Source organism: Lissotriton helveticus, chromosome 10 (assembly GCF_964261635.1).
Source record: "Lissotriton helveticus chromosome 10, aLisHel1.1, whole genome shotgun sequence".
Classification (NCBI taxonomy): domain Eukaryota; kingdom Metazoa; phylum Chordata; class Amphibia; order Caudata; family Salamandridae; genus Lissotriton; species Lissotriton helveticus.
In genome coordinates this window covers 1,031,971,427-1,031,996,602 of record NC_136071.1, presented here as the reverse complement: position 1 = coordinate 1,031,996,602, position 25,176 = coordinate 1,031,971,427, and the positions used below count along the sequence as shown (strand labels likewise).

General features: G+C 44.6%; 1 protein-coding gene across 1 annotated transcript in view; it reads right to left on the bottom strand.

The window, feature by feature from the left end:
- Positions 1–25,176, bottom strand: part of LOC144784742 (serum paraoxonase/arylesterase 2-like) — a 499,971-nt gene that overhangs the window by 330,626 nt on the left and 144,169 nt on the right. The window contains exon 2 of the mRNA XM_078663730.1: positions 3,698–3,768. Coding sequence (XP_078519856.1) covers positions 3,698–3,768 — 71 coding nt within the window. The remainder of the gene's footprint in view (positions 1–3,697; positions 3,769–25,176) is intronic.

Sequence of the window (25,176 nt, the reverse complement as noted above, 5' to 3'; positions counted from 1 at the left end):
TTGGCATTGTGGTGCACCCGGAGCGACCTGTTTACATCTAGCATGGCAGTGTAGACCAATAGTAAATTTCTGGCTGACTGTGCTAAGTCACATACACGACATTACTGGGATGACAATTCCCTGCACACCATTGGCAGCGCTGCTCGGGGTGCTTGACACAATTCCACCCAAACTGCGCAAGCTGCCAAAAATACTGATCTTAATGGCGAAAAGACAGATAGCCATACATTGGGGAGCAACCAGACCCCCTACGATACATGAGTGGACAACAATTGTGACATACTGTAAGGTAGCTGTCTAACTATTGGGAACTTATGCCGGCCAGGTCAAGGCCGAATGACATCTGGGAACCATGATGGGGTGGCTAACCTCTGCTACGTTTGTTGAAATGCATTAAATAGTGGTCTTTGTTGAATTCAGGAGATATGAATATATCCTGTGTTGTGCTTCGTTGTCCCTGAACTGTGGATTATCTTACCTGTTTAGCTGCTGTGAGTGTCCCACTTGTGTCTCTGAAATGCTATGATTATTTCATACAAATTGTAATATGTAATGGCATTTTGATTAGCACTGACAATATCTTTAAGTCTAATGACCTGCTTATTGTTTTTATTTTCATGAATGATTGTTCTTGTTTTAGAAAATGTCAATAAACAGAATAAAACATTTTTAAAAAAGGTACTCTCTACTGGGTCCCTGCCTTAATAAACTGGCCCACTGGATGTCAAACAGCTACCTAAAATTAAACGGCGAAAAGACCAAAATCATGATTCTAGGCAACAGGGCCATCCCCAGGCCATTGAATAACTGGCCAGCCTGTATGGGAGACCCTAAACCGGTGGTTAAAAAAACTTCTGCATCTGGCTTGATAGCTCACTCTCAATGAACCAACAGGCAAACAAATTGTCTGGTACCTGCTTCAGACTTCTGAGAATGCTCAGAAAGATACTGGAACGTATTCCTGTGCAGCTCAGGAAAACAGTCCTGCAGTCTTTGATAGTCTCCCGTCTGGACTTTGGGAACTCTCTTTACTTGGGCTCACCTAAGTATGTGATCAAGAGGCTCCAGGTGGTGCAGAATGCAGCGGCTAGGCTCTTGCTCAAACTCCATAGACACGCGTCCGCAAGCGAACCCCTGAAACTACTACACTGGCTACCAAATCGCGGCAAGAGTAAAATTCAAATCACTTTGCATTGCCCACAGGCCAGTATATAAGAAAAGTCAAGAAAAACTCAGACATCTGGTCTCTGCATATGCCCCCATCAGGCCACTAAGGTCCTCCCACTCACAACTCCTCAGTACCCCCAAAATTAAAAAATCCAGATGAGGAGGCAGCTCCTTCTCACACCTGATCCCAAAACTGTGGAATGAGCTACCTCTGGACCTAAGAGGGCTGCAAAGGGAACTGGCATTTAGGAAGAAGCTGAAGACCTAGCTATTCCAGTTAAACCACTAATGGGCTTTGTCTCTCCCACAGCTATCATCATCATCGCGGGGAAGCCTCAGGGTAGCCATGCGGTATATAAATCTCAAATCAAATTAAATTATGAAGGGGACGCCCTTTAGGGGTGTGGTTAAATTACTATTTGATGCTAAAAGTAATTTTGATACCATAAATCATTAAGACATGCCTATACATTTTACTTGCACCTGTTTAGATGAAATAATGGGGACGAAAGCCACTCCTGATTAATGTATGCACGCTTTATTGCCAGTAGTAAGTGCTCTCACCCAAAGTTATGTTCAAGTCTTGCAGCAGCATACAAGTGAATGTTTTTGACTTGTGATTTGTTGGTATAAATTTCTCGTTGGGGAGGGGAAAAGAACGATTACGTAATGTCCTCACAAAGTAATTCGATCAGCTTGTATATATTTGTAAATTGCACCATAGTATTCAGAGGGGTGGTGTGTGTGTGATAAATGCACTTTTTGCATTTTCAAAACAAAAGGCAGACTGGACAAACATTTGAGTGTTAGAACTGCTGATTTGTGAATGGTGATTACTAGCCCACACCACTCCCCTAGAGTAGGCCTTGGACTGCTTTGCTAACCCTCCGAGAGTCAAGCACTACTATGGGGTGTCTGGTTTCCAGTGAAGGATACATGTAGACCCATTACTTGTGCAGGCCACTCAACTAATGATGCATTTTTCAATAGTTGTTATGTATGTTTAACACATTCTGGATGTTATACTGAATATTGAATTGCCTTTTAGTTATCTGTTCCTTCAGAGCTTTACCTTTCTTGTTTCCTTGTGTGGAGCTTTCCCACTAGATCCCTTTGTCTCCCCCAATTCCTTTTGTGATTTGGGTAGCTCTCTTACCATTATTCTGTTAATGTTGTCTATCCTGCCAGCAGTGCAAGACCCTTGCCACTACTAACCCTCCACCTCTGTTTCAGTCGACAAATGGAACACCAACAACCTTTACTTTACTGATAACATCCCGAAAATCAGATATAACATTATTACCCCTTCCATCATTAAATCACTTCAAGGAAAAGCTTTCTTTCACACCGCTTGTGCACTTTGCACAGGCCTTGCTAATCTAGCTAACCTTCCCAGGAGCCATTAAGACATGTGAGATGTTTCCTCTGCTAAAAAAAAATAATAATCATCACTGGACTGAGATAACTTTCCCAACTTTTGCCCTATTAATCATCTTTGGTTCATAGAGAAAGATCACTGATAAAGCAGTCGCCGCACAGCTACTGAAGCACGTCAGCAACAACAGGACTACCAAGCAGGCTTCAGACCACGCCAGAGCAGTGAGACAACCGGACTCCAAGTAGTCGACTCATGCACCTGTTTGTTCTTACTGTATCCCTGGACACAGTCGACCATCCATCTCTGATCAACACCCTGAAAACATGCACGAGATTTGTACGCACTAGATTGAAATGGCTCATACGCTAATAAATCAGTGCCATCTCATGCAAATGGGTTCCACAAGATCAGTGACACTCCCCTTCCCCTGTGGATCTAGAACGATTTGCGGACATTTCACTGCAAGCCCTGCAATGGTTGCTGTTTTTGTATTTTTTTTGAAGGGGTTGCGCCCACCCTTTGCGCCTGTTCCCTTCCCCACCACCAACTGCGGTGCTGTTTAGTTAGGCACTACAGTTCGGGCAGTGAAATGTCCCTCGGCAAAAAAACACGGCATAGAGTCTGCATACCATCTATGACCACTAATTTGACCCCCTCTGATACACTCTTGTAGACAAAGGTAGGAAGGTCCATCAATATGCAAAGGATATACAACTCTACCTAAAAATATTCTCAACCGATGGCATGCAAAGAACGCCAAATCAAAAGCCTGGTTATTGCGAAACTGGAGAAAAAACACTGCAAGGAAGAAAACAAAAAAAAAATCATAAGGCAAACCTCCATTCATGCTCCCAAAAAACAGTTAACCTATCAACATCACATCCACACGCACTCTCCTACAATTAATGAGAAATCCAAAGACAAATCTTCAAGGGTCACTACCCCTGACCGGCCAGTCTATCCTTGGCCTTCCTTCCCCAGTGTTTGGTCTTCCTGGGGCCAAATGCCAATTCAGCACTCCATTATTCTTAAACTAAGTTCAACTCTACAAATAACATCATTATTTAGGAGGTTAACAGTAAATCAAATCATGCTGATTGTTAGAGTGTGTCTTGTGTCGTCAAGAACATAAAGCTGATTAATCATACATACCAATTCCCTCAATGAGGTGGCAGTTCGCAGGTTGCATTTGCTTACGTTCTTGAGATGTGTAGATTTTTTGCCTGCAACACAAAAACATGAATATAATGACATCGAGGTGCCTGTGAACAGAATTAATACTATGCCATACTGGGCTAAATGTGTTTCCAGGTATTTTTTCGAAATCTCTATGAGGACAGATTCCAAGTTCTGCTCCAGAATTTAACATTTCTCAGTAACATTCTCAAGTTCATACACCTTAAAAAACTACACACACATTACCCCCCTTAATTGATACTGTCCAAACCTCCTGTATTGACAAACTTATTGTCAAAAGTTCTATATTTGGACCTCCATCATGATGGTCCCGCAAACTCCATTGTGAGGGCAAACTTCCATTTGCACCCAAAAGTAGAAAATACATTAACCTTAAAATGTACGTGTGTGCACGCACTAGTGAGTTGCAGCAGGAAAAACAAAACGCAAATCGCATGTGCAAATTGTCCAAATGCATTGTTTGTACTTGGAGAATAACATATGCAGATTAAAATCAGCCGTCTGCCCTTGGTCTGAAAAGAAAAACACTCATAGGGAAGATGGTGATTGGCGGCGTCTCAGCCACACCCGTATTCTCCAGCAGCCTTTGAATGTGTGGAGATCCAAGTGGGATGGGGGATGTGGAAGGAGGCTGCCGGACAGTATTTTTTGCTCAACTGCCTCCCGTAGATGACTGGAAAATAGTTGAGATGGCAGTGCAATGTCACAGCTACCTAATGCAGGAGTCAAAAACGTACTTTTCGCTGCAATGAAATAAGGTTGCGTGTTTCAATATGGAGTTCAATAACACTTCCCTGCACTTACATGGAGTCCACAATATGGACTACCAACATACTGTGAAGGTACGAATTTGAAGAGAAGTATACATTTTTAACTCCACATCTATATACCGTGACATTATATTGGTTGGTGATATTTTGGAGTTGATGCAGGTGGGGGGCATTAAATCTGTGATAGAGCACAGGATGTAAAAGCAGCAAAAAATTAAAGCTTATTTTGCGCTGCGGTTTATGTCAAATCTGTTAATAGTTTAGTTTCGATTGTGTCTACACCAATATCTTCCTAAGGAAGCGATCAAAACAACCCACAAGACCTTTGAACACCATCAAATGCTGATATGTAACCATCAGAGAAATGTGAATATGTAGAGGAAAGCTGTGAACAAGTGATGAGTGGGCTTCAAGTCAGCAGTCCCCAGTTCCTCGCTCCCCCTCAGTGTATTCCACGACTAACCACTTGGGAGAGGGGTTTACTCAGCCATTCCATAAAAGTAGTGCAAGTTGAGGGAAAACGAGCCCAGCTGACTAGGCTCCCCACTATTAGTTTAAAAAAATGCCTTTTGTCCTGTTTGGCTGAAGACATGTACCATGAAACAGTAAATAACTGGGGTTGTGCTTAACAAAATGACTGTGTATTTTTATATAGAATACTTTGCTTCATTTTCAAGAAAAGCGTAGAAATAAGTAAGCCTGGTCAAAATTTCAAATTGCACTGCAACATTTATACAGTTTTGTGATTTTCAAGTCATACGAAATTCCATCATTACGCCACATTATGGAATTACACTGCTTTCTCATTAAATTTATGGTGCGGAACAATGGACCATCGCCAATGACCAGAATGCGAGCAGCTGTTTTTTATGTCACTTGTGCTTTGAGCACTGTTATTTTGCATGCAATTTGTTCTTGTGCCCAGAATGGACACAAGAACGCATTTTGTGCTAAAATATAGAACTAAATGCTGGATTTACGTTTCCCATAATTTTCTCAAACGTTTGCATGATTACATACACGCAAACTTTATACATCCTAATAGAAGGTCTGAGCCTAAATAAACACTAACTTATGAATAAAGCATAAATACAGGTTGAGTGTGCAATGCATGAAAAATATATATTCAGTATTATACCAGTCTATATTCAGTGTAATAAGTCCAAGCTAAGTAATGACAGCCCTACCAAGCACCACGCACCAGGAGTTACACGTACGCATTTTAGTGAAGGGTTCCGCATCACCGCACCAAAATGCATTAGTCACACATATACAACATTGTGGGAATCATAAGAGCTTTAATAAATGAAGATTGAGCACCAGCTCATTGTACATTGCCGCTCTGCCTGCTGCCCCAGACAATTGCCATCGTAGCCTGCTGCTGGCTTTGGCTAACTTTTTGCTATGGTGCCCGAGACTCCTTTTAAGTATAGTAGGTTGATCCATTGTATCCACGCATCAAAAAGAAGCGGTTCTCTGGCAACCTGTGCAGCTCTGGTGGTGGGTTGGGCGTCTTGAGTGAGTGGATGAGAGAGAGAGAGAGAACTTTCAACATAAGCAACAGCAAGCGCCGACCCACGTTCACATGGATTCGATGAGTGTTGTTTTCCGGGCTGGTCCCTGCAGATCACTGGTCAAGGCTGCATCTCCAGTTCCAGGGAGTCCACTGTTGCTGTGCCCCCATGGGAAGATGAATGGCGGGACCCTGAGTGGACACTAACTCAGTGGTCGTGGTGTGCACCGGGAAGACTATTCACATGGCACTTCCCGCCCTCTACTTTTCCTGCCCCTCCTCGTAATTCTCTCCCTATTGGGCACCCGAGAAACAACTTGCATATTGAAGCATGAGCTGGGCCCAGGTCATGGAGAGGTGACCGGTTGCTATTGAAACCAGCCTGGGGGGGGGGGTTAGTGGTTTGCATATGTTTCTAGATACAATAGCTTAAGGATCCAGACAGTAAGTGGCTCAGGTGCCAACAGATCAGGCACTTTAAGCCTCGTGCAGTGTAACTGCCCTGTGCACGACCTGGTCACCCCCAGCTCCACCCGGCCCAATGAGGACACTCTAGTTCAGTTATGAACAGGGATTAAATGTGCTGGGATAGGCCAGTTGGGTCGCCACTTCTCCCAAAGAATCAGGTTTTAATATTCTGCAAAGGCCCAGGCATAGTAAAAAGGACTTTGTCTAAAATCGCAAGCACTCATTTTTAACGCTGCGTTTTGTGTGCTTTATCAGTTAAATGACCATTAGAACTGCTCTGGAACATAAAGCACTTTATTGTTACCTTTGCTATTTAAATGCACTTGGCAGGGCTGTCTGGTTTACGTTGGGAATGGAGCTACTATAGGGGACTGATAAGGACTCTCATGGGTGTTCATGGGGCAGAATGAAGTTGACAGGGCAACACTGGTTTTGATGGGCGGCGTTAATAGGGCTAAAATGGACTGGGCAGGACCACACTGGTTATGATGGATGCAAATGGGGCTAAATTGTTTTGAACTGGCTGTACTGGATGTAAACAGGGCTATAGTGCATTAAGCAGGAGTAGATCTACTGGATATGTTTAGTGTTTGAAGACAATCTTTAGAGCTGGCTGCTTCTGGTACTGTTAACGGAGTTAGGAAGTATTGGGTTGGGTCATGCTAATTCTGTTGGGCGTTATGGATGTTAGAATGGACATTTTCTCACCACCAGTATAGTTGTGATCATCTCGCTGCTCAGGGGGGCTATTAAAACATGAGAAGTCCCCCAAGCATTGCCGCTCCCTCCACCGTTGCACTGACAGACTGGACTGTACAGCAAACCCTATTGCGTAAAGAACTCACAGACACTGCTACTGTGATGCTCAGCTCTGTGTGCCTGCTTTTATGTGTAAAGGCTGTCAGTTATAAAGTTTTCATTTTAGCAGCTGCTGCAGTGCAAACCGACTTGGCACTAACAGTTCACAAACATTTCAGGCCTGTCAAGTATCACGCATCAGACGTGACACGAACGCATTTCAGTGTGGTGTTCCGCAACACCGCACTGAAATGCGTTACGTCATGGCAATCTGAGACCTTGGCAGCTATGACATTTGGGAATTTATTGTACTGTGAATTTTTAAGTTGCCTAATGAACTAGAATCAATCTAGCTCAGAGTGAGCAAATCACATGCCCTATTTGTTTCTCTCAGTGAAGCACATGATAAATATAAACATTTATCTGGACCCATAGTACTGGCAGGGACAGTGCCCTCATGTGGATCCACATGGCGGCATCTTGCGGTTATTTTCCAGCAAAACGCTCGCCCCACTGTGTCCTGCTGTATCTCATGGCCCGACAGAGCAGGCACTGAGGGGCACTTCCATTTGCGGTGCTTTACGGCAGTTTTAAGAACTTCTTAGAGTTGCTCGGTACTCAAATGGGTGTAATTTCTGATGTTTCTGGTTCCTTCATCTTCATTGCTTGAATTTGCTCGCAAGAAAGTGCCTCTCATTGTTGTTGAATGTCACTGAAATTATGAAAATGTCAGACATAAGCAATCTGCAACCTTTGCATCTATGTAATGGCGCTATGCAATCTGGAAAAGTTGCACATATAAACAACATGGCAAAAAGCCTACATATATTGGTTTCAAAAGCATAATGACAAAATGGCACAACGTTTCATATACATTCGTAGTTTTCACAGGCACAAACAATGAGCTGCCATTCACACCTGCTGCTGTAATGGCGAGGAAAAAAAGGAAATGTGAGCATCATAAACGGAGTACTATAGTTTTAAACTGAAACACATATTTCCCCTAGTAAACCTTTCTTGCAAAATAGACCCCCTGTTCTGTGGGTAGCCAGGCCATTGAGACTGTCTGACGTGCTTGGTAGCGGCAACAAATAATTATAAAAAAAGTGGTACACTTACCAGTTACCTGGCAATCAGTCAGATACAACTTATAATAAATATTGACAAAGACAGTGCCCAGGTAAATACAAGTTTACAGTCCTTCCAGACTAGGGACGATTTTTTACCCAAAGGCAGTCATCACTGGGTAGTTCTGATGAGGACCATGTATTGACGAGTTAGGCATAATTTGGTTGCTAATATTTTTAGTGTTTAACAAATCTTCATAAAACTTTGCAAAAATAAAAGTTCATCCATCTAATCTCCTTCCTGGAAAGTGGAACAAGAAGAGCAACGGCGGACCGGGGTAGCCGCACTTCCATGCTGTATTCCCTATGTATTCGATCAAGGAGTACTTCGGGATGGTGTGCACATACAACCACTGCACCTGCCGTTCTTAGGTGCCAACTGCAAAGCAGAGATAGAACTACACCGAAATTTGGAGTGGTGCACTACCCAAGAGGTCAGTTCAATAAGTGAGTTCACTTGTAAAGTTGTGTCAAAAAATAGTTCTTTATTTTCACAGTCATCCGACAAAACTAAGTTTCAGCCAATGCGTTTCGTTCATCAACAATGAACTTCTTCAGGGCTGAAAGTTACAATGTACAAAATGAAATAAATATACGTCCAAAATATCCCAAATTACTCAATTACATACAAAAAGTTGCAACGAACATGGGGGGGGGGCAAAGGGGCATGTGGGGAACAGTAAGGAAAACGGAAGCAAAGGGGTAATGGAAGTGGCACCGGTTGAAATATATGTGGCCATAAACTAAAGTGATCCAATTAAATGGGTGACATATTACTGTGTTTCAGAGTTTAATCTGTGGCAACTAATACCGTCCAAAAAACATTACCAAAAACAGTACCACAAATCTACCACAGCTGTAAGAAATAAGAGATGGTTACATCATTGAGGTCTGCCTCTACATAAAATTGTAGAAGGACTCTGTCATTAGAAGACTAGGCAGTTACTTAGTGGTAGTGTTGTAGTATCACATGTGGCCTACAGTGGCTTCCAGCGGTGGTATAGTGCGGCATAGAGGCCTAGAGGGTGATCAGGCCATAGTCATAGCATGGTAATAGCAGAAGGGGACCACATATGTGAAAGGACTGAGTTGAAGCATGAAAAATAAGAAAACAGGGGTCATAAAAATCGAAGTAACAAGGGGAGAAAAAGAACGAAAAAAGACAGCGAGGGGGCGGGGAGAAAAAGGAGATGGTGACTAGGAGCAAAGTGCATGAGGAAGGAAACAGTGCATACCGTTTTATGGAAGCGTGAACGGCAGGAGATAAAAGTTTTTCTGGAGCCGTGTCCTGTGTTTACGTAGTATGATTCCGCTCAATCTCTAGAAATGCAGCGTCAGTACCGCTGGTTGTCCGTGCGGGAATTGTGGCCTCCACGGTCCGTGGGAGCAAAGGATGCAGGTTTGAGGATGTGAAGAGAGACTCAAAGCAAAGGACCGTGCAAATGAAAAGCAAAGGTGCTAGCGCAGAGAAACAGACGGAAACACCGTGTTACATGTTTGTCTATCAAGCCAGGCTGTGTGGTCTAAACGCAGTGCGAGGCTCTAGTCTGCCTAGGTGGGCTAAAGGGGGTGGTTGGCCGCGTTTATCTTGATGTGGCAGAATGCATGAGTGATGATGGGCGGGGTGTGCCTAGTAATTTAAGGCTCAGGTGAAAAGTTGCATGATAACACTGAAGAATGAGAACAGCTGTCCCATAAATAATATTTGTCAACTGCGAGGAGGAAAACCCGGCAGTGTGAAAACGGTTGTGCAGGATTAATAATCTAAAAACTGAAGGATGTACGTTGTTACAACGTATGCTTTTACTACGCATGCCTTTACAACGCAGGTTTTTCAACGCAAGTCGTTACAACGACTTGCGTTGGGGGGTGCTGGATAGTGAATAGTTTAATTTACTATTCCAACTCCAGCCCCCATGGATAGTAGGGAAGGTGTTGGATAGTAAATGAAACTATTACGTATCCTAGAGCGCCCCCAGCCCAATTCGTTGTAATGACTTGCGTTGAAAAACCTGCGTTGTAAAGGCACTGCGTGGTAAAAGTTGCGTCGTAAAGGATGTTTCCCACTGTGAATCAGGCGGGTTGTGCATGATGGTAGTGTTACGACTAAGAAAACCCGGTTTGTGAGACCGGCAGTGGAAGGGTGATATCCTGCGGTCCTACAGTGGGATAAGACACAGGCGGAGTGCCCCAGTGAAAGCGGGAAGTAGATCTTAAAGTATGAGCGGGTAGTGCCTAACGACGTGTGCCACAACCAGAAACACAGGGTTCGTGAGGCCCTGGCTGCGTGGGAGGATGAGAGCGCAGTGGCTGCTGGCTTGTTGGAAGACAAGCAGGCTGTCCGACCCCAGTGGCCGCGGTGCAGTAGTACCGAGCGTGGAGGCAGTGCATCACTGCATTGTAAGCAGTAAGCATGGGAAATATGGGTGAGATAGTGTACCCATAGGGATGCTAACATGCCACTGAATGGCCTAGTCGAGTGATGAAAAGTAACCTCTAATGGCCCCCCGGGGGTGCGTAGAGCGGGCCTGCTGGGGCGCGAGCAACGTTGTGGTGTGAAAAAAAAAATGAGAATGGTCTGATGGGCATAGAACTTGACGCGCCGTCGTGTGTGGAGAGTTGGGGACCTGATGGAAAGAACAGGCACAGAGTAATCCCTTCAGATGATGGAGGCCCGTGGAGGGGGGCGAGCAGGTGTCAGGTAGAAATGCGCAAAGAGACGAAGGGGAGTACGTAAAGATATCCAGGGGACCTTGCAGCAGTCAAGGTGCAGCAGGGGAGGGCACAGTGAAGGGTAAATACATGGGATGGCAGTGCGCCTGGATACGTCCTGATCAGGTCTGTGTCTGACCAGGGGTTGAGCCTCTGGAATATATGTGCTCAAAGAGCGAGAAGCTTGCCTTAAGGAGGACATAGTGGAAAGACTGTAAGGGTATACGGTGGATACCGGATTCAGCGATGTATCTGTTTTTCCCACCGGGGGAATCCAGCAGTGAATATGACAAGGTGGTGTCTCTGGTGGGCCGGAGATCCGGTCCCCGCTAGTAACAGGAAGGCCAAAACAATAGTCAGAGGGTGATTATCTCAGGAAGTAATGGAACTCATGGTCAGAGTTGTGTCCTTTAACTGACTGCCTGTAGCCTACAGATCCATTTGACCTCCGCCCTTCGTAGTGTCAATACCCTATCCCCCTCTCGGTTGTTCATGGGAATATGGTCAATGCCAAGGAATTTGAATTTGATGGGCCATGTGTGTTGAGCGATAGTGCTTAGTCTTAGGGTATCTCTCATCGCCATTGATCGTGCTGCCCACGTAGATCTTGTGACATGGACATTCGATAATGTAGATGACATACGGTGTTGCAATTGATGTGGTGTTGGATTGTGTCAGTAGTGTCTGAGTTGTAACAGAATGCCTTGCATTTGCTGTTACCCAAAATGCAGATGTTGCAGTTGGTGCAAGTGTAGAACCCCCGAGGGGTTTGTGGCAACCACTTGGTGATGGTGACTTTGTTAGTTTTTACATAGCTTGGGTATAAGGATTTCCTCAATTTGTGTCCTCTTCTATACTCCAGTGAGGGGTTGTCGTTGATGAGTGGGCGTAATGTGGGGATTTCCAGTAGCAGGTGCCAGTGTTTTCTGAAAGCCCTGAAAATCTTGTCACTATGTGTTGTATAGTTGGTGAAAAAGGCTATGCTTTCCTTGTGTTGTTTACTGTTATGATGTTTACCAGTCTTGTCAGCAGGGCTTGTTCCGAGTGTGTCAGCTCTGGGGAGGCTTAATGCTCTCTGTTCTGCTCTGTCAAGGATTCTGTGCTCATAACCCAATTTGTATGAAGCGTTCCTTAATGTCTATTAGGTTCTCTTGGAACCCCTCTTCTTTACTGTACGTGTGTCATGCCCGAACCCTTTCACCATGAGGAACACTGGTCTCAAATGTCAATCCTCAAATTTGTCCCACCTGGGGGGTACCATGCCAACATCGAGAAATGTGGCGACAACATCACACAGGAACTTGGAAAACTGGAAAGCTCGAGCAAATACACACCGAAGGCGTGCCTAAGTCAAGCCCATCTGCGCCCGTCCGTGCCTGGACCGCGCCCAGCGCCAGAACCGCTGGACTCCGCGAATGCCACAACACCAGACTCCACTACGACGCCAGCAGCCTCCACACACTGAACACCGGCCGAAACCACACCTGCTTCCAGGCCGCCCCGAAACAGACCCACGGACCCTTCTCCTGCCACACCTGCAGCTTCACCTGCGACAGAACCACCAAACCTCCAAGGACTGGACCCAGCCACCTCCGCTGCATACTCCTTAACACCCACTCCGCACGCAAACACGCCGTCAAGCTCTGGGATCTGCACGACACCTCCGCCCCAGACATGGCCTTCCTGACCGAGACCTGGTGGAACGACACTTCGGCACCCGACATCGCCATAGCCATCCCGGACGGCTACAAGATCACCCGCAGGGATCCCGCCAACGGAACCGGAGGAGGTATAGCCATCGTCCACAAGTCCACCCTCAAGGTCGCCACCCACGCAGACGACACCCTCAAAGCCGCCAAACACCTGCACTTCCGGATCCACACCGACCCAAACACCACCCTCAGAGGAACACTCATCTACAGACCCCCTGGAGCCCGGGCTCAGTTCAGCGACTCCATCGCCAGCACCCAAGCACTCGTCTCCACAGACTACATCCTCCTCGCGGACATGAACTTCCACCTCGAGAACAACAACAACGCCAACTCCACCACCCTGATCGTCAACCTCGCCAACCTCGGCCTCAGACAACTCGTCAACGCACCCACCCACGCTGCCGGCCACACGCTGGACCCCGTCTTCTCCACAGGCACCCACGTCGCTTTCAACTACACCACCAAACTCCACTGGACCGACAACCGCTGCATCCATTTCACCTTCAAGAAACCAACCACGCACCCCCACACCCAACAGCTGCCTCGCCGCTGCTGGAGCAAAGTCACCGAAGACCGGCTGATCACAACCCTCGCCCAGAACCCACCCACTGACCCCACCAACCCTGACACCGCAGCCCGCAACCTCAGACAGTGGATCGACGACTGCGCCAACACCCTCGCCCCGCTCAAGAAACCCCCCAACAACCACACAAGCAAGAGCCACCTGGTTCACCGACGAACTCCAGACCTCCAAACGCGCATGCTGGAAACTGGACAAAATATGGCTCCACGAACGCACACCGGACAACCATGCAGCCCACAAGGACGCCACCCAAAGACATCACCACCTCATCAGATTAGCCAAGAGATCCTCCTTCAAAGACTGCTTGGATAACATCGCACACGACAGCAAAGAGCTCTTCAGCATCGTAAAGGAACTCTCCAACCCCAGCGCCAGCGCCAGCGCCAACGACATCCCGCCCTCACAAGAACTGTGCGACTCACTAGCCATCTTCTTCCACCGCAAGATCGCTGACATTCACGACAGCTTCCACACCACGACCGCCCAGACTATGCCAGACTCCACTTCCCCTGTGAACACCACCAGCGCCATCCACCTGACGACGAGACACGCAAGGTCATGAATTTCATCCACTCAGTATCTCCATCCGACCCGTGCCCACATCACGTATTCAACAAAGCAGGTGCAGCCATCGCACCCCAACTACGGAAGGTCATCAACATCTCCTTCGAAACAGCGACATTCCCGGGAAGCTGGAAACACGCCATAATCAACGCCCTCCTCAAGAAGCCCAAGGCTGACCCCAGGGACCTCAAGAACTTATGGCCCATCTCCCTGCTCCCGTTCCCGGCAAAGGTCATCTAGAAAATGGTCAACAGACAGTTTGCCCGCCACTTGGAAGACAACAACATCTTGGACCCGTCCCAGTCCGGATTCAGACGAAACCACAGCACAGAGACAGCCCTTATCGCCGCTACAGACTACATCAGGCACCAACTAGACAATGGCAAAACATCAGCCCTCATCCTCCTGGACCTGTCGGCCGCCTTCGACACGGTCTGCTATCGTACTCTAAAGACACGCCTCATAGAAGCCGGAATCCAAGATAAGGCCCTTGACTGGACCACGTCCTTCCTCTCCAGCAGAACCCAGAGCGTCCGCCTCCCACCCTTCCGATCCGAAGCCATCAAAATCATCTGCAGCGTCCCCCAGGGCTCATCCCTTAGCCCGACGCTGTTCAACATCTACATGGCCCCCCTCACAAGTGGCCTGCCATCATGACCTCAACATCTCCTAAACTGACGACACCCAGCTCATCCTCTCCCTCACCAAGGACCCACACTCTGCCAAAACCAACCTCCACGAGGGAATGAAGCCAGTCCCCGACTGGATGAGGAGCAGCCGTCTGAAGCTGAACTCGAACAAGACTGAGGTACTCATCCTCGACCCTCCACCCACTCACCCTGGGACAACTCCTGTTGTCCGACCACACTTGGAACTGCACCAACACCCACCGACCATGCACGCAACCTAGTATTCATCCTCGACTCCTCCCTCTCCATGTGTAAACAGGTCAATACCGTCTCCTCCTCCTGCTACAACACCCTCCGCATTCTCCGCAGGATCTACAAGTAGAACCCGACCGAAACAAGAAGAACGGTGACACAGGCCCTCGTCAGCAGCAGACTGGACTACGGCAACGCCCTCTGCGCAGGAATCCCAGCCTACGACTACAACACATCCAAAACGCCTCTGCCCGACTGATCGTCAACTTCCCCCGCCGCAGCCACATCACCCCCCACTGGCTCCCGTCGACAAGAGGATCACCTTCAAGCTCCTCACCCGCGCACACAAAGCACTCCACAACGCCAGGCCAGCCTACCTGAACAGCAGACTCCGCTTCTACACCCCCACCCGCCAGCTCCGCTCCGCCAGCCTCACCCTCGCCGCGGTCCCACGCATATAAGGAACGACCTCTGGCAGCAGATCCTTCTCCTACCTCGCCGCCAAGACCTGGAACACCCTCCCTACCCACATACAGCAGACCGAAGACCTACTCGCCTTCAGAAGACTACTCAAGACCTGGCTCTTCGAGCAGCACCCCCCTCCCCTAAGCGCCTTGAGACCCTTATGGGTAAGTAGCATGCTCTACAAGTACAATGATTGATTGACTGATTGATTGATTATGCCCAAGCTACTGAACAACTAACAAAGCCACCATCACCACGTGGTTGCAGATGTTGCCACCAACAAGGAATTCTGTTACAACTCAGACACTACTCACACAATCCAACACCACATCAATTGCAACACACAGTATGTCATCTACATTATCGAATGTCCATGTCACAATATCTACGTAGGCAGCACCATGCACTGCATAAAAACCAGAATCCAGGAACATCGTAGGGCGCTCATCAATGGCGATGAGAGATATCCTATGATGGGGCACTATCGCTCAACACACACAGGGCCCATCAAATTCAAATTCCTTGGCATTGACAATATCCACATGAACAACCGAGGGGGGGATAGGGTATTGACACTACGAAGGGCGGAGTCCAAATGGATCTGTAGGCTACAGGCAGTCAGTAAAGGACACAACTCGGGCCATGATTTCCATTACTTCCTGAGTTAATTACCCTCGGACTATTGTTTTGGCCTTCTTGTTACTAGCAGGGACTGGATCTCCGGCCCACCAGAGACACCATCTTGTCATATTCACTGCTGGTTTCCCCACATCCACCCTCCACATTTTCTACCAGTTTTGCTCATACTATGGGGACACCCGGTCCCACACACACCACTCCTCCACACCATCGGCTCGTTCTTGCCGTGCCCACATGCTGCGTTATTAAAAATATCTATGCTTATTTTCCATACAGTACGAGGGGCGCATGCACAACTCGCATCAGACACAAGCTCCTTGGACTGCCCCTCACACCCCCGTAGAAGGTGGGTTAATGCGGCCTCACTCGAAGCATCCCTGTCTTTATCACCATCCCACTTACGCTACTGCCGGTTTTCTAACTAATATAGGGCATCATTGCTTTCCTCCTGATCCCAGAGAATTTTTACATTTTTTTATATTTTTAATTTTTTTTATTTTGCGCTGGTCAGTGACTCTACACGTGCGGTTTTGGACATGCCTATCCCCATTCCTCTTATCATAACCGAGCGGGTGCGGCCTCACTCACAGCTTCCCCTGGTTTTTACCACCCTATGTACACTTCTGCCGTTTTTGGAACATGTGCTGACACTGCCAACCATTCCATCAAGCAGCCTGCTCTTTGTATACCCTAATACTTTTGTGCTGGCTTTTACTTTGCACCATTCTTCCCCACTGATGTCGACCTGTGCTTACTTTTGCACAGATCTGACATTCCAGTGGGAAAAACAGTAAATCGCCAAATCCAGTATCCACCGGATACCCTTACAGTCTTTCCACTATGTCCGCCTTAATGCAAGCTTCCCGCATATATTCAAGAGACTCAACCCCTGGTCAGCCACAAACCAGATCGGGACGTATCCAGGCGCACTGCTTTCCCAGGTATTTACCTTTCTCCGTGCCCTACCCCGCTGCACCGCGACTACTGCATAGTCCTCTGGATATCTTTACGTACTCCCCCTTGTCTCTTTGCGCATTTTTAAGTGACACCGGCTCGCCCCCCTCCACGGGGCCCTGATGGAGCGAGATAGAAAACAGAAATCTGTTTAAACTCGTGAAGTCACATTTCCATAACATAAATAATATTAATGATTTGTGATGTGTTATGCTAACACAACCTAGATTAAACTTTACACACGGGGACATTAACATGTGTGCTCATAAACGTGCATAATTGTTGCATCTTTTGTTCGTGCAAAAATAATAAATTAATTTTGTCATTTTCGTTTTTGTCATTACTAACTGCAGCAGATTTAAAAGAAGCATGTGCTTATTTTGCTTTCCTAGTCTATGTGATGTCATTTCTACTATTCTAGGTGCATATAAGGTTTTATGGATTCATGAAGACTGGTAGATATAAAATGCTACTTTATTTGTTTGCTTTGTGCTAGGTAACATTAGACTAATTGGGAGGGTTAATCAATTAGTAAACGAAGGGTGGAAACAGAATAAATAATATTTCTTACATTAATACTTTTCTTGTGTTTGTTTTATACTAGAAAAATAAGTTGTCTGCTTTTGGGCCTAGTTTGCTCGAGTTTGCTAAAAGATGAATTTAATTCTGCAAGGAGCACGAGATGTCCATGTTGAAAAAGTTTCCGTCAAAATCACATTCACTGAACAAAGATGAAGTGTTTTCATTATTCTGTCGGACGTGGCCAAGGTCAGAAACCGGTAGAAAGAACATTTGTTAACTTGGCATCCGAGGAAGTGAAATAAAGTCAGTGAGAACTTTTGCTCAAATTTGTTGCAAATCAAGGAAGCTTTGGAATACGTACAAGAAAGACAATGGTCCCAAAGAATATGACCGAATGGAAGTTTTGAAATGTAGGTGACATGTCACTTGTCACTCTCGGACCAATGAGACATCGACTTTTGAAGAAAATTTTCCTTTACTTAGATTAGCTAGCATAGAAAGGTATAAAAAGTCCATGCCCTGGGGATGGGCTGGCTGCTGCTTTCTGACTTTCAGATGAGGGTGTCGTGCTGCTGGACTTTGCGTGGAGCACGTAAGAATCCTCAAAGAACTTTACTTTCACTCATTTAGCTTAGCTAGGGACTTAGGATTTTAAAAATGCTAAACTTATAATTTCTTGCTTAAAACTGTATTTTTCTTATGATACTTTTCAAACATGCTTGCTATAATTCTAATAAAATTGCATTTATAAAACTATATTTTGAATAATCTAAAATTAGTTAATAAAATCTTACTTTTGAAAACAAGCTGGTCTTGGTTATTCAGAAGCGCAGGTTACTATTAGCTAGATGCCATCGCCATGGTGGTCATTTAAATAGTTAGGATTTGTTCAAATGATGTCATCATTTACCGCGGTTGTATATAGTTTGTATATAATTTGTAAATAAGGTGTATATAGGTGTAATTTGATCACCTGATTCAGTAGGTCAAAATATGTCATGTTTGATTAATGGGTCCATGAGTTAGAGTAGTATTTTATGAAGTAGGTTATAGAGTTGGGTAGCATTGCTTATGGCATATTTCCTATAGGCCGCTGGATCAATTCTTCTGGTAGCAGAGGATGGTTGCTAAGGGTAACCAAGGTGGTGCTAAGGGTAACAAAGGTGTTATTGGTATGTTATAGAAATAGGATCGATGTTTAACACATGTTGAGTTTGTTTTTCGTGCTATATGTGAGTTGTACCGGTACAGATTGTGTGATGAGAAGGTAGTCACGCAAGGCATTTGATCTGTTTCAGAGTAGTGATATCGCCGTGTATCACGTGTTGTGGTCGTGCAACACAGTGTTGTGGTCGTGCAACACAGTTTTAGGGCTAGGTGTGAATCTTGTATAGTGAGGATTATCTAAGAAATTTGAACAGCATGAGAATAGGGACAAAGCGCCTGTTGTAAAACTCACTGTGATAAGAGTATTAGTTATATTCGAGCTTGAGTGAAGGGTAGGGTAATGTCGGTGCATGATTATCTATAAACAGGTGAGAGTCCTGTAGGGGTACATGTTTTATATCTATAAACAGGTGAGAGTCCTGTACGGATAACGTCGTTATTTTGCTAACGGTGCATGATTTCTATAAACAGGTGAGAGTCCTGTACGGATTTCATGTGTGTTTGAAGTTAGGGATTTTTCCGTGTGAAAGTGCGAGTTTGTTCTGTAATTTATGTTCGAGTGGAACTTTCAGACAGTCACTTGGTTGTGCGTTCTGAGGGAAATGAGTTCATATATTACTTGTTAGAAGGGCAGAGTAAAAAGATTACTCTACTGGCAAATGAAAATTATTCTATGAGAATAGGGCCGACTATTCCAAGTTGAGAATACTTGAATGTATGTAAACTATCCTATTTAGAGAAACAGACAGATGAGTCTTTATTGTCATTGTTAAAATTAATTTTCACCGAAAAAGTGTTTTCAAAATGGCGCTGTGAAAAGATTTTGTGAAGGAGGGGTAAGCGCGAAGAGTAAGAAGCGAGAAACCGCAGCTGCTGTGTACGTCACAGAGCCGCGCTGGGATTGGGTGACATACGTCACAAGCTGTGCTCTGATTGGTTCTTGAGTCTCCGACGAACTGTAAGCGGATTGGTTCTTCAGAAAATCTTCATTTTTATTGGTTGAGTAAAAAAGTGACGTAGCTCAACTCTCATTGGCTTGTTGGTGTGTTTCGCGCACGGATTGGTTGTTTTTGCGGAACATCCCGGAAATATTTTATGAACGAATTGGTTAATTGAATTTAACTCTTAAAAATGAGTTATCATTTTAAACACGTTGAGAAAAAGCCAACGTTGTTTCAGAAACTTAAAATTTTTATTTCGCCTGACAAGAAAATTGAAACGCGAGTAACCCTGGGCGTAGTGGGGCGTAGTGGGGCTCCGCGGAGCTACGCGGAGAGGGCGAGAAGCTACGCCCACTCCCGCACTCCGCGTAGCCCCACTACGCACCTCCCTCCCGCTCTCCCCTACATACTTTATTTAAGCATTTACACGGATTAAAACAACTTAAAAGCACTTACCTTGTCCGGGGCTCGTCCGGGTCTTCATCTTTGAATAGCGTCCTTTGCCTGGATACCAATGCGCATGCGCGGGCGGCCGCGCATGCGCATTTCTCCCGAGAAATGCGCATGCGCGGCCGCCCGCGCATGCGCATTGGTATCCAGGCAAAGGACGCTATTCAAAGATGAAGACCCGGACGAGCCCCGGACAAGGTAAGTGCTTTTAAGTTGTTTTTATCCGTGCAAAGGCTTAAATAAAGTATCTAGTGGAGGGCGGGAGGGAGGCGGGTGGCGGCCGACTCGGCTACGCTCACGGAGTGGGCGTAGTGTTGCCGGCTACGCTGTCTACGCAAAATGCGTAGAAGGCAACACTACGCCTACTCCGTGGGCGTAGCCGATTCGGACGCCCACCCTTAAACGCGAGGTGGTAAATTACTTCATAAGTACAAAACACCTGCAGCGTATATGGAAGGTGAATATGGTTATCATACTGTTTTATGGTTTGATATTTGGAAACACTACACAAAGGATGATGGTGTTTTGACCTGGCCTGATGATGGTTCATTTAATGTAAAGGTTTTAAGAAATTTACGAGAGAAAATGAATGCTCTTAATCCAAAGCCGAGACCAACTCAATTTGAGGCTTTAGTTGAATGGGAGGATGAGATGTACCAATTACAAAGAGAAGCAAGTGGAATTAAAAGACCTCCTAAAGCTCCAAGTTATAGAAGAGAAACACATGAAGACAGGATGCGAATGTGGAGACAGGGAAGCATGAGTGAGGGACTCTATTTAATTAGGGAAATGGTTTTAGGTTCTCCTGATGGAAAAAGAACTGAAAAGAGAAATAATGCCCCTGTAGAAAGTGAATCTGAAGATGCAGTTTTAGAGGAAATCTATACTTCGGATAAAAGGAATCAGCCTTTGAGATCCCCTAGATCATGGTCTACTCCGATGGTTTCTACAGAAACTACACCGAGTGCACCTCCAATTAATGAAGCTCCTAAATTGTACCCAAATAATTGTGAAATCCTTGAAACTCCAAGAAGACCAGAAACTGACTCTGCAATCGTTCTGAATTTTGTATTGAACCAAGTCTCTCGGAAAAGTCTGATCATAGAATCTCTTCCAAGGTGAGCTGGGCCATGATACAATCTGGCCATATCAGCAATCAAACAATTTGGTAAGACTACTCTGCCATCTTTGTAGGTCCACACTCCATCCTCATCACGTGGTCTACAATCTGCTCGTAACCATTGATCTTTTTCCTCATCATCTGCTTCATTTTGTAAATCTCTGATCTCCTGCCATGTCTCTACAACTGTTGTTAGCATTAATGAATTTGATTTAGTTTCTTTACTCTTTTCCCGATTGTATGCACAACATTTTCTTGCACAGTACTTTGCGGTCTCATCTGCATAGGCATTGCCCTTTGAGATATAATCCACTCCTTTTGTGTGCGCAGCACACTTTACAATTGCGATCTCTTTCGGCAACTGTATGGCCTCAATTAATCTTTTGATGAAAACTGCATTTTTAATTGGTGACCCTGCTGAAGTCAAATAGCCTCTCTGAGACCAGAGCTGTCCATAATCATGCACAACCCCGTACCCATACTGACTATCAGTAATGATGGTAACTCTTATGTCCTTTGATACTTCACAAGCACGAATCAAAGCAATCAATTCAGCCACTTGTGCTGAACGAATTCCTTCAAGACATGATGCTTCTTTAACATCTGCAACTGTACAGACTGAGTATGATGCTTTCAAAACACCTCCCTCTGTCCTCAGACAGGAGCCATCCACAAAGTAGACAACATCTGATTCAGGCAAAGGTACATCTTTAATGTCCTGCCTTGGTTTGGTGCAAAACTCCATGACGTCCAAACACTCATGTTCCACTTCATTTTCAGCAACAATTTCAGAATCAGGCAATAATGTAGAAGGATTCAGATTCAAACATCTTGAAAAGGAAACATTGTCTGCTCCTAGTATTGTTTTCTCATACTTAGTCAATCTGCTGCTTGTCAAATGTTGAGTTTTACCTCTTGTCAGTAATATTTAAACTGAATGAGGCACAAAAACTTTCACAGGAAATCCCATTATGATTCCTTCACTCTGCTCCAGACTGACACTTGTAGCTGCAACTGCTTTCAAACAACCTGGTAATGCTTTTGCAATGGGATCAAGAACTGCAGAGAAGTATGCAATGGGTTTCTTTAGATTCCCATGTCTCTGAATTAACACAGACAATGCACATCCTTCTCTCTCACTGCAATACAGTTCAAAATCTTTCTCATAATTCGGCATGCCCAAAGCAGGAGCTTGACATAAGCTCTTTTTCAGGTTCTCAAAAGATTCCATCTCAGCCTCATTGAGAATAATTGGATCTTTCACATCAGACTTTGTGATTCTCTGTAGTGGTTTCGCAATTACCGAAAATCCACTTATCCATTGTCGACAGTAGCCAACCATTCCCAAAAACATTCTAACCTGTCTCTGTGTTCTTGGTGGTTGCATTGCTTGAATCATTTTTATTCTCTCAACTGTCACCTGTCTTTTTCCCTTTGCAATTCTGTGACCAAGATATTTCACTTCTTGTTTACAAAACTGTAATTTTGCTGAAGACACTTTATGTCCCTCATCTGCAAGATGGTTCAAAAGTATTATTGAGTCTGTTACACAATTTTCTCTCGTTTTAGCAGCTATCAACAAGTCGTCGATATACTGCACCAACGTAGACCTGCCAGGTAAATCTAAATTTTCCAAAGATCTTTTTAACAGCTCATTAAAGATTGAAGGACTCTCTGTATACCCTTGAGGGATTCTACACCATGCGAGGGTCTTACTCTGGAATCTGAAAGCGAAAATTTCCTGACTCTCTGGATGTAAAGGAACAGTAAAGAATGCATTGCAAAGATCAATGACAGTGTACCATTCCGCATCATGTGGAATCTGATACAAAATGACTGCTGGGTTTGGAACCACAGGGCAACATGGAACAACAATCTGATTAACTTTTCTCAAATCTTGTACAATCCTGTACGTTCCGTTTGATTTTTTAATTCCCATGATCGGTGAGTTACAAGGGCTACTCTCAATTTCTTTTAAAACACCTTGTTTAATGAATTTTTCAATCACAGGTATAACTCCCTCAATTGTCTCTGCTTTCATCTTATACTGAGGAATATTAGGAAATTCTATTCCCTGCTTCAGTGTAATTTTGACTGGATCAACATGTTTCATCAGACCCATCTCATTCCCAGTCAAATCCCAAATTTCAGATTTCACTGTTTCCTTGAGTTCTTCTGGCAAATTTTCTTTTTCAAACGCAGGAAACAATTTTGTTTCCTCTGTGTCCATCAACATCATTGTCATTCTGTACAAGCCATCTTCCTCCATTGTTTGTAATTCAACTCCTTCAGGAGAACAATATATTCTGCAATTCATCTTGCACAATATATCTCTGCCCAATAGATTTACTGGACTACTATTACAAACCCCGAATCTGTGTTTGTCTTTAAAATTTCCAATTTCAACTGGTACTGGATCAGTCAAATCAGTTCTGATTTGTTGATTGCTTACTCCAACAACTTGGATAGTATCCCCAGAGAGAGGTAGGTTTTCAATTTCCACTGATCTAACAGTAGAACGAGTAGCACCAGTGTCCACTAGAAAAGTGATGTCTACATCATTAACTTTCCCATTTACAAATGGACCAGACTGGTCAACCTCAAGAGTGGCTCCAACAACACACTCTTCCTCCTCTCTCGGGCACCGTCAGTAATAATCATCAGAATCACTTTCCTGCCCTTCTGTTAACAAAAACTGTTGTGCTGCATTTTGCACCTTTTGCCTTTGTGGTTTTATTACCTGATCATCTCCTTGAAATCCCACACCTGAATTATATTTTTGAGTTCCCCCACAATTTGGAAACGGTGGCTGTGGCAATTGATTCTGACGGTTATTCACCTGTTGCTGCAACTGTCGCTGAAGGTTTAGTTCGTTTAAATTCTGTTGCAACTGTAGCTGTTGCTGCAGGTCAACATCATTCTGCATCTGTGGATTTAACAATGGACTTTTTAAATTTCTAGGTGGTTTCTTACATTCATCTCTCCAGTGTCCAAGCTCGCCACAATTAAAACAAGGTAATTTTTGCTTCATCTCTTCAATCCTTGGGTTAATTTTTCTCACAAAATTACTACTTTTAAACTTCCCTTGACCTGTATTCAAATTTGTACTTTGAACAAAATTTGTGTTTTTATTACCAAGACTAGCAATCTGTTGCTCAGCCACTTTTACCTGAGCCCACATGGCTTTCTCCTTGAGCTTCTTTTGTCTCACTTCTAACTCATCACTGCAGTATTTTGCTTTTCTCAAAATGTCATCAACAGAAAGTGCTTGCCATCCGACAATACTATTTCTGATCATGTCTGCAATTTCTGGTTTCAAACCATAAACGAATCTGTAGACGAAATGACTCATATCTTTCTCGTCTAGTTTTTCATAGCCACTGTATTGTTTAAAAATCAACAGTAACCTTTCGTAAAATGAATGAACTGATTCTTTTGTTTCGTGGTTTGTTCTTTCTATCTTAACCCAATCAACCTCTTTTGGTGGAATTTTGTTTTTCAACCAGTAAATCACTTTTTCATAAAAATCCATTACAAGAGGATTTGGAGCACCTGTTTCCTTATTTCGATCAGGTTCTATTTTTGGCCAACTTATGGCTATCTTGCATTCTGTCCAAAGATCTGATGGGACAACAATGTCAAAAAATCCATCCAGATCAATCCACAGAACTTTTGAGACTTTGATGAACCTGTCCACTTGCCTGTACCATTCGACTGGCTTTTCCCTCAGTCTTGGAAAATCATTTGTGAACAGCAATATGTCCTGTCTTGACCATGGGACATGAACATATCCTCCACCTGCAATCTCTCTCATTGGAAATTGTTTTGACAATTTTTCCAATTTCTCATCTTCCTTCTTTTTCGTCCATTTCACTCTCCACTTGCTCAATTCTCCCAGTTTTTTTAATGTAAACAATCAAATCTTTTATGTGAATTATTCTTCCCTTTGAGTTCAAATTCTCAATGTCGCTTTCTGAAAAGTCTAATCTGTAATGTTTTGCAAAATTCTTTTGCCTGCTCAAATCAATTTCAAGTTCAGCTGCCAATT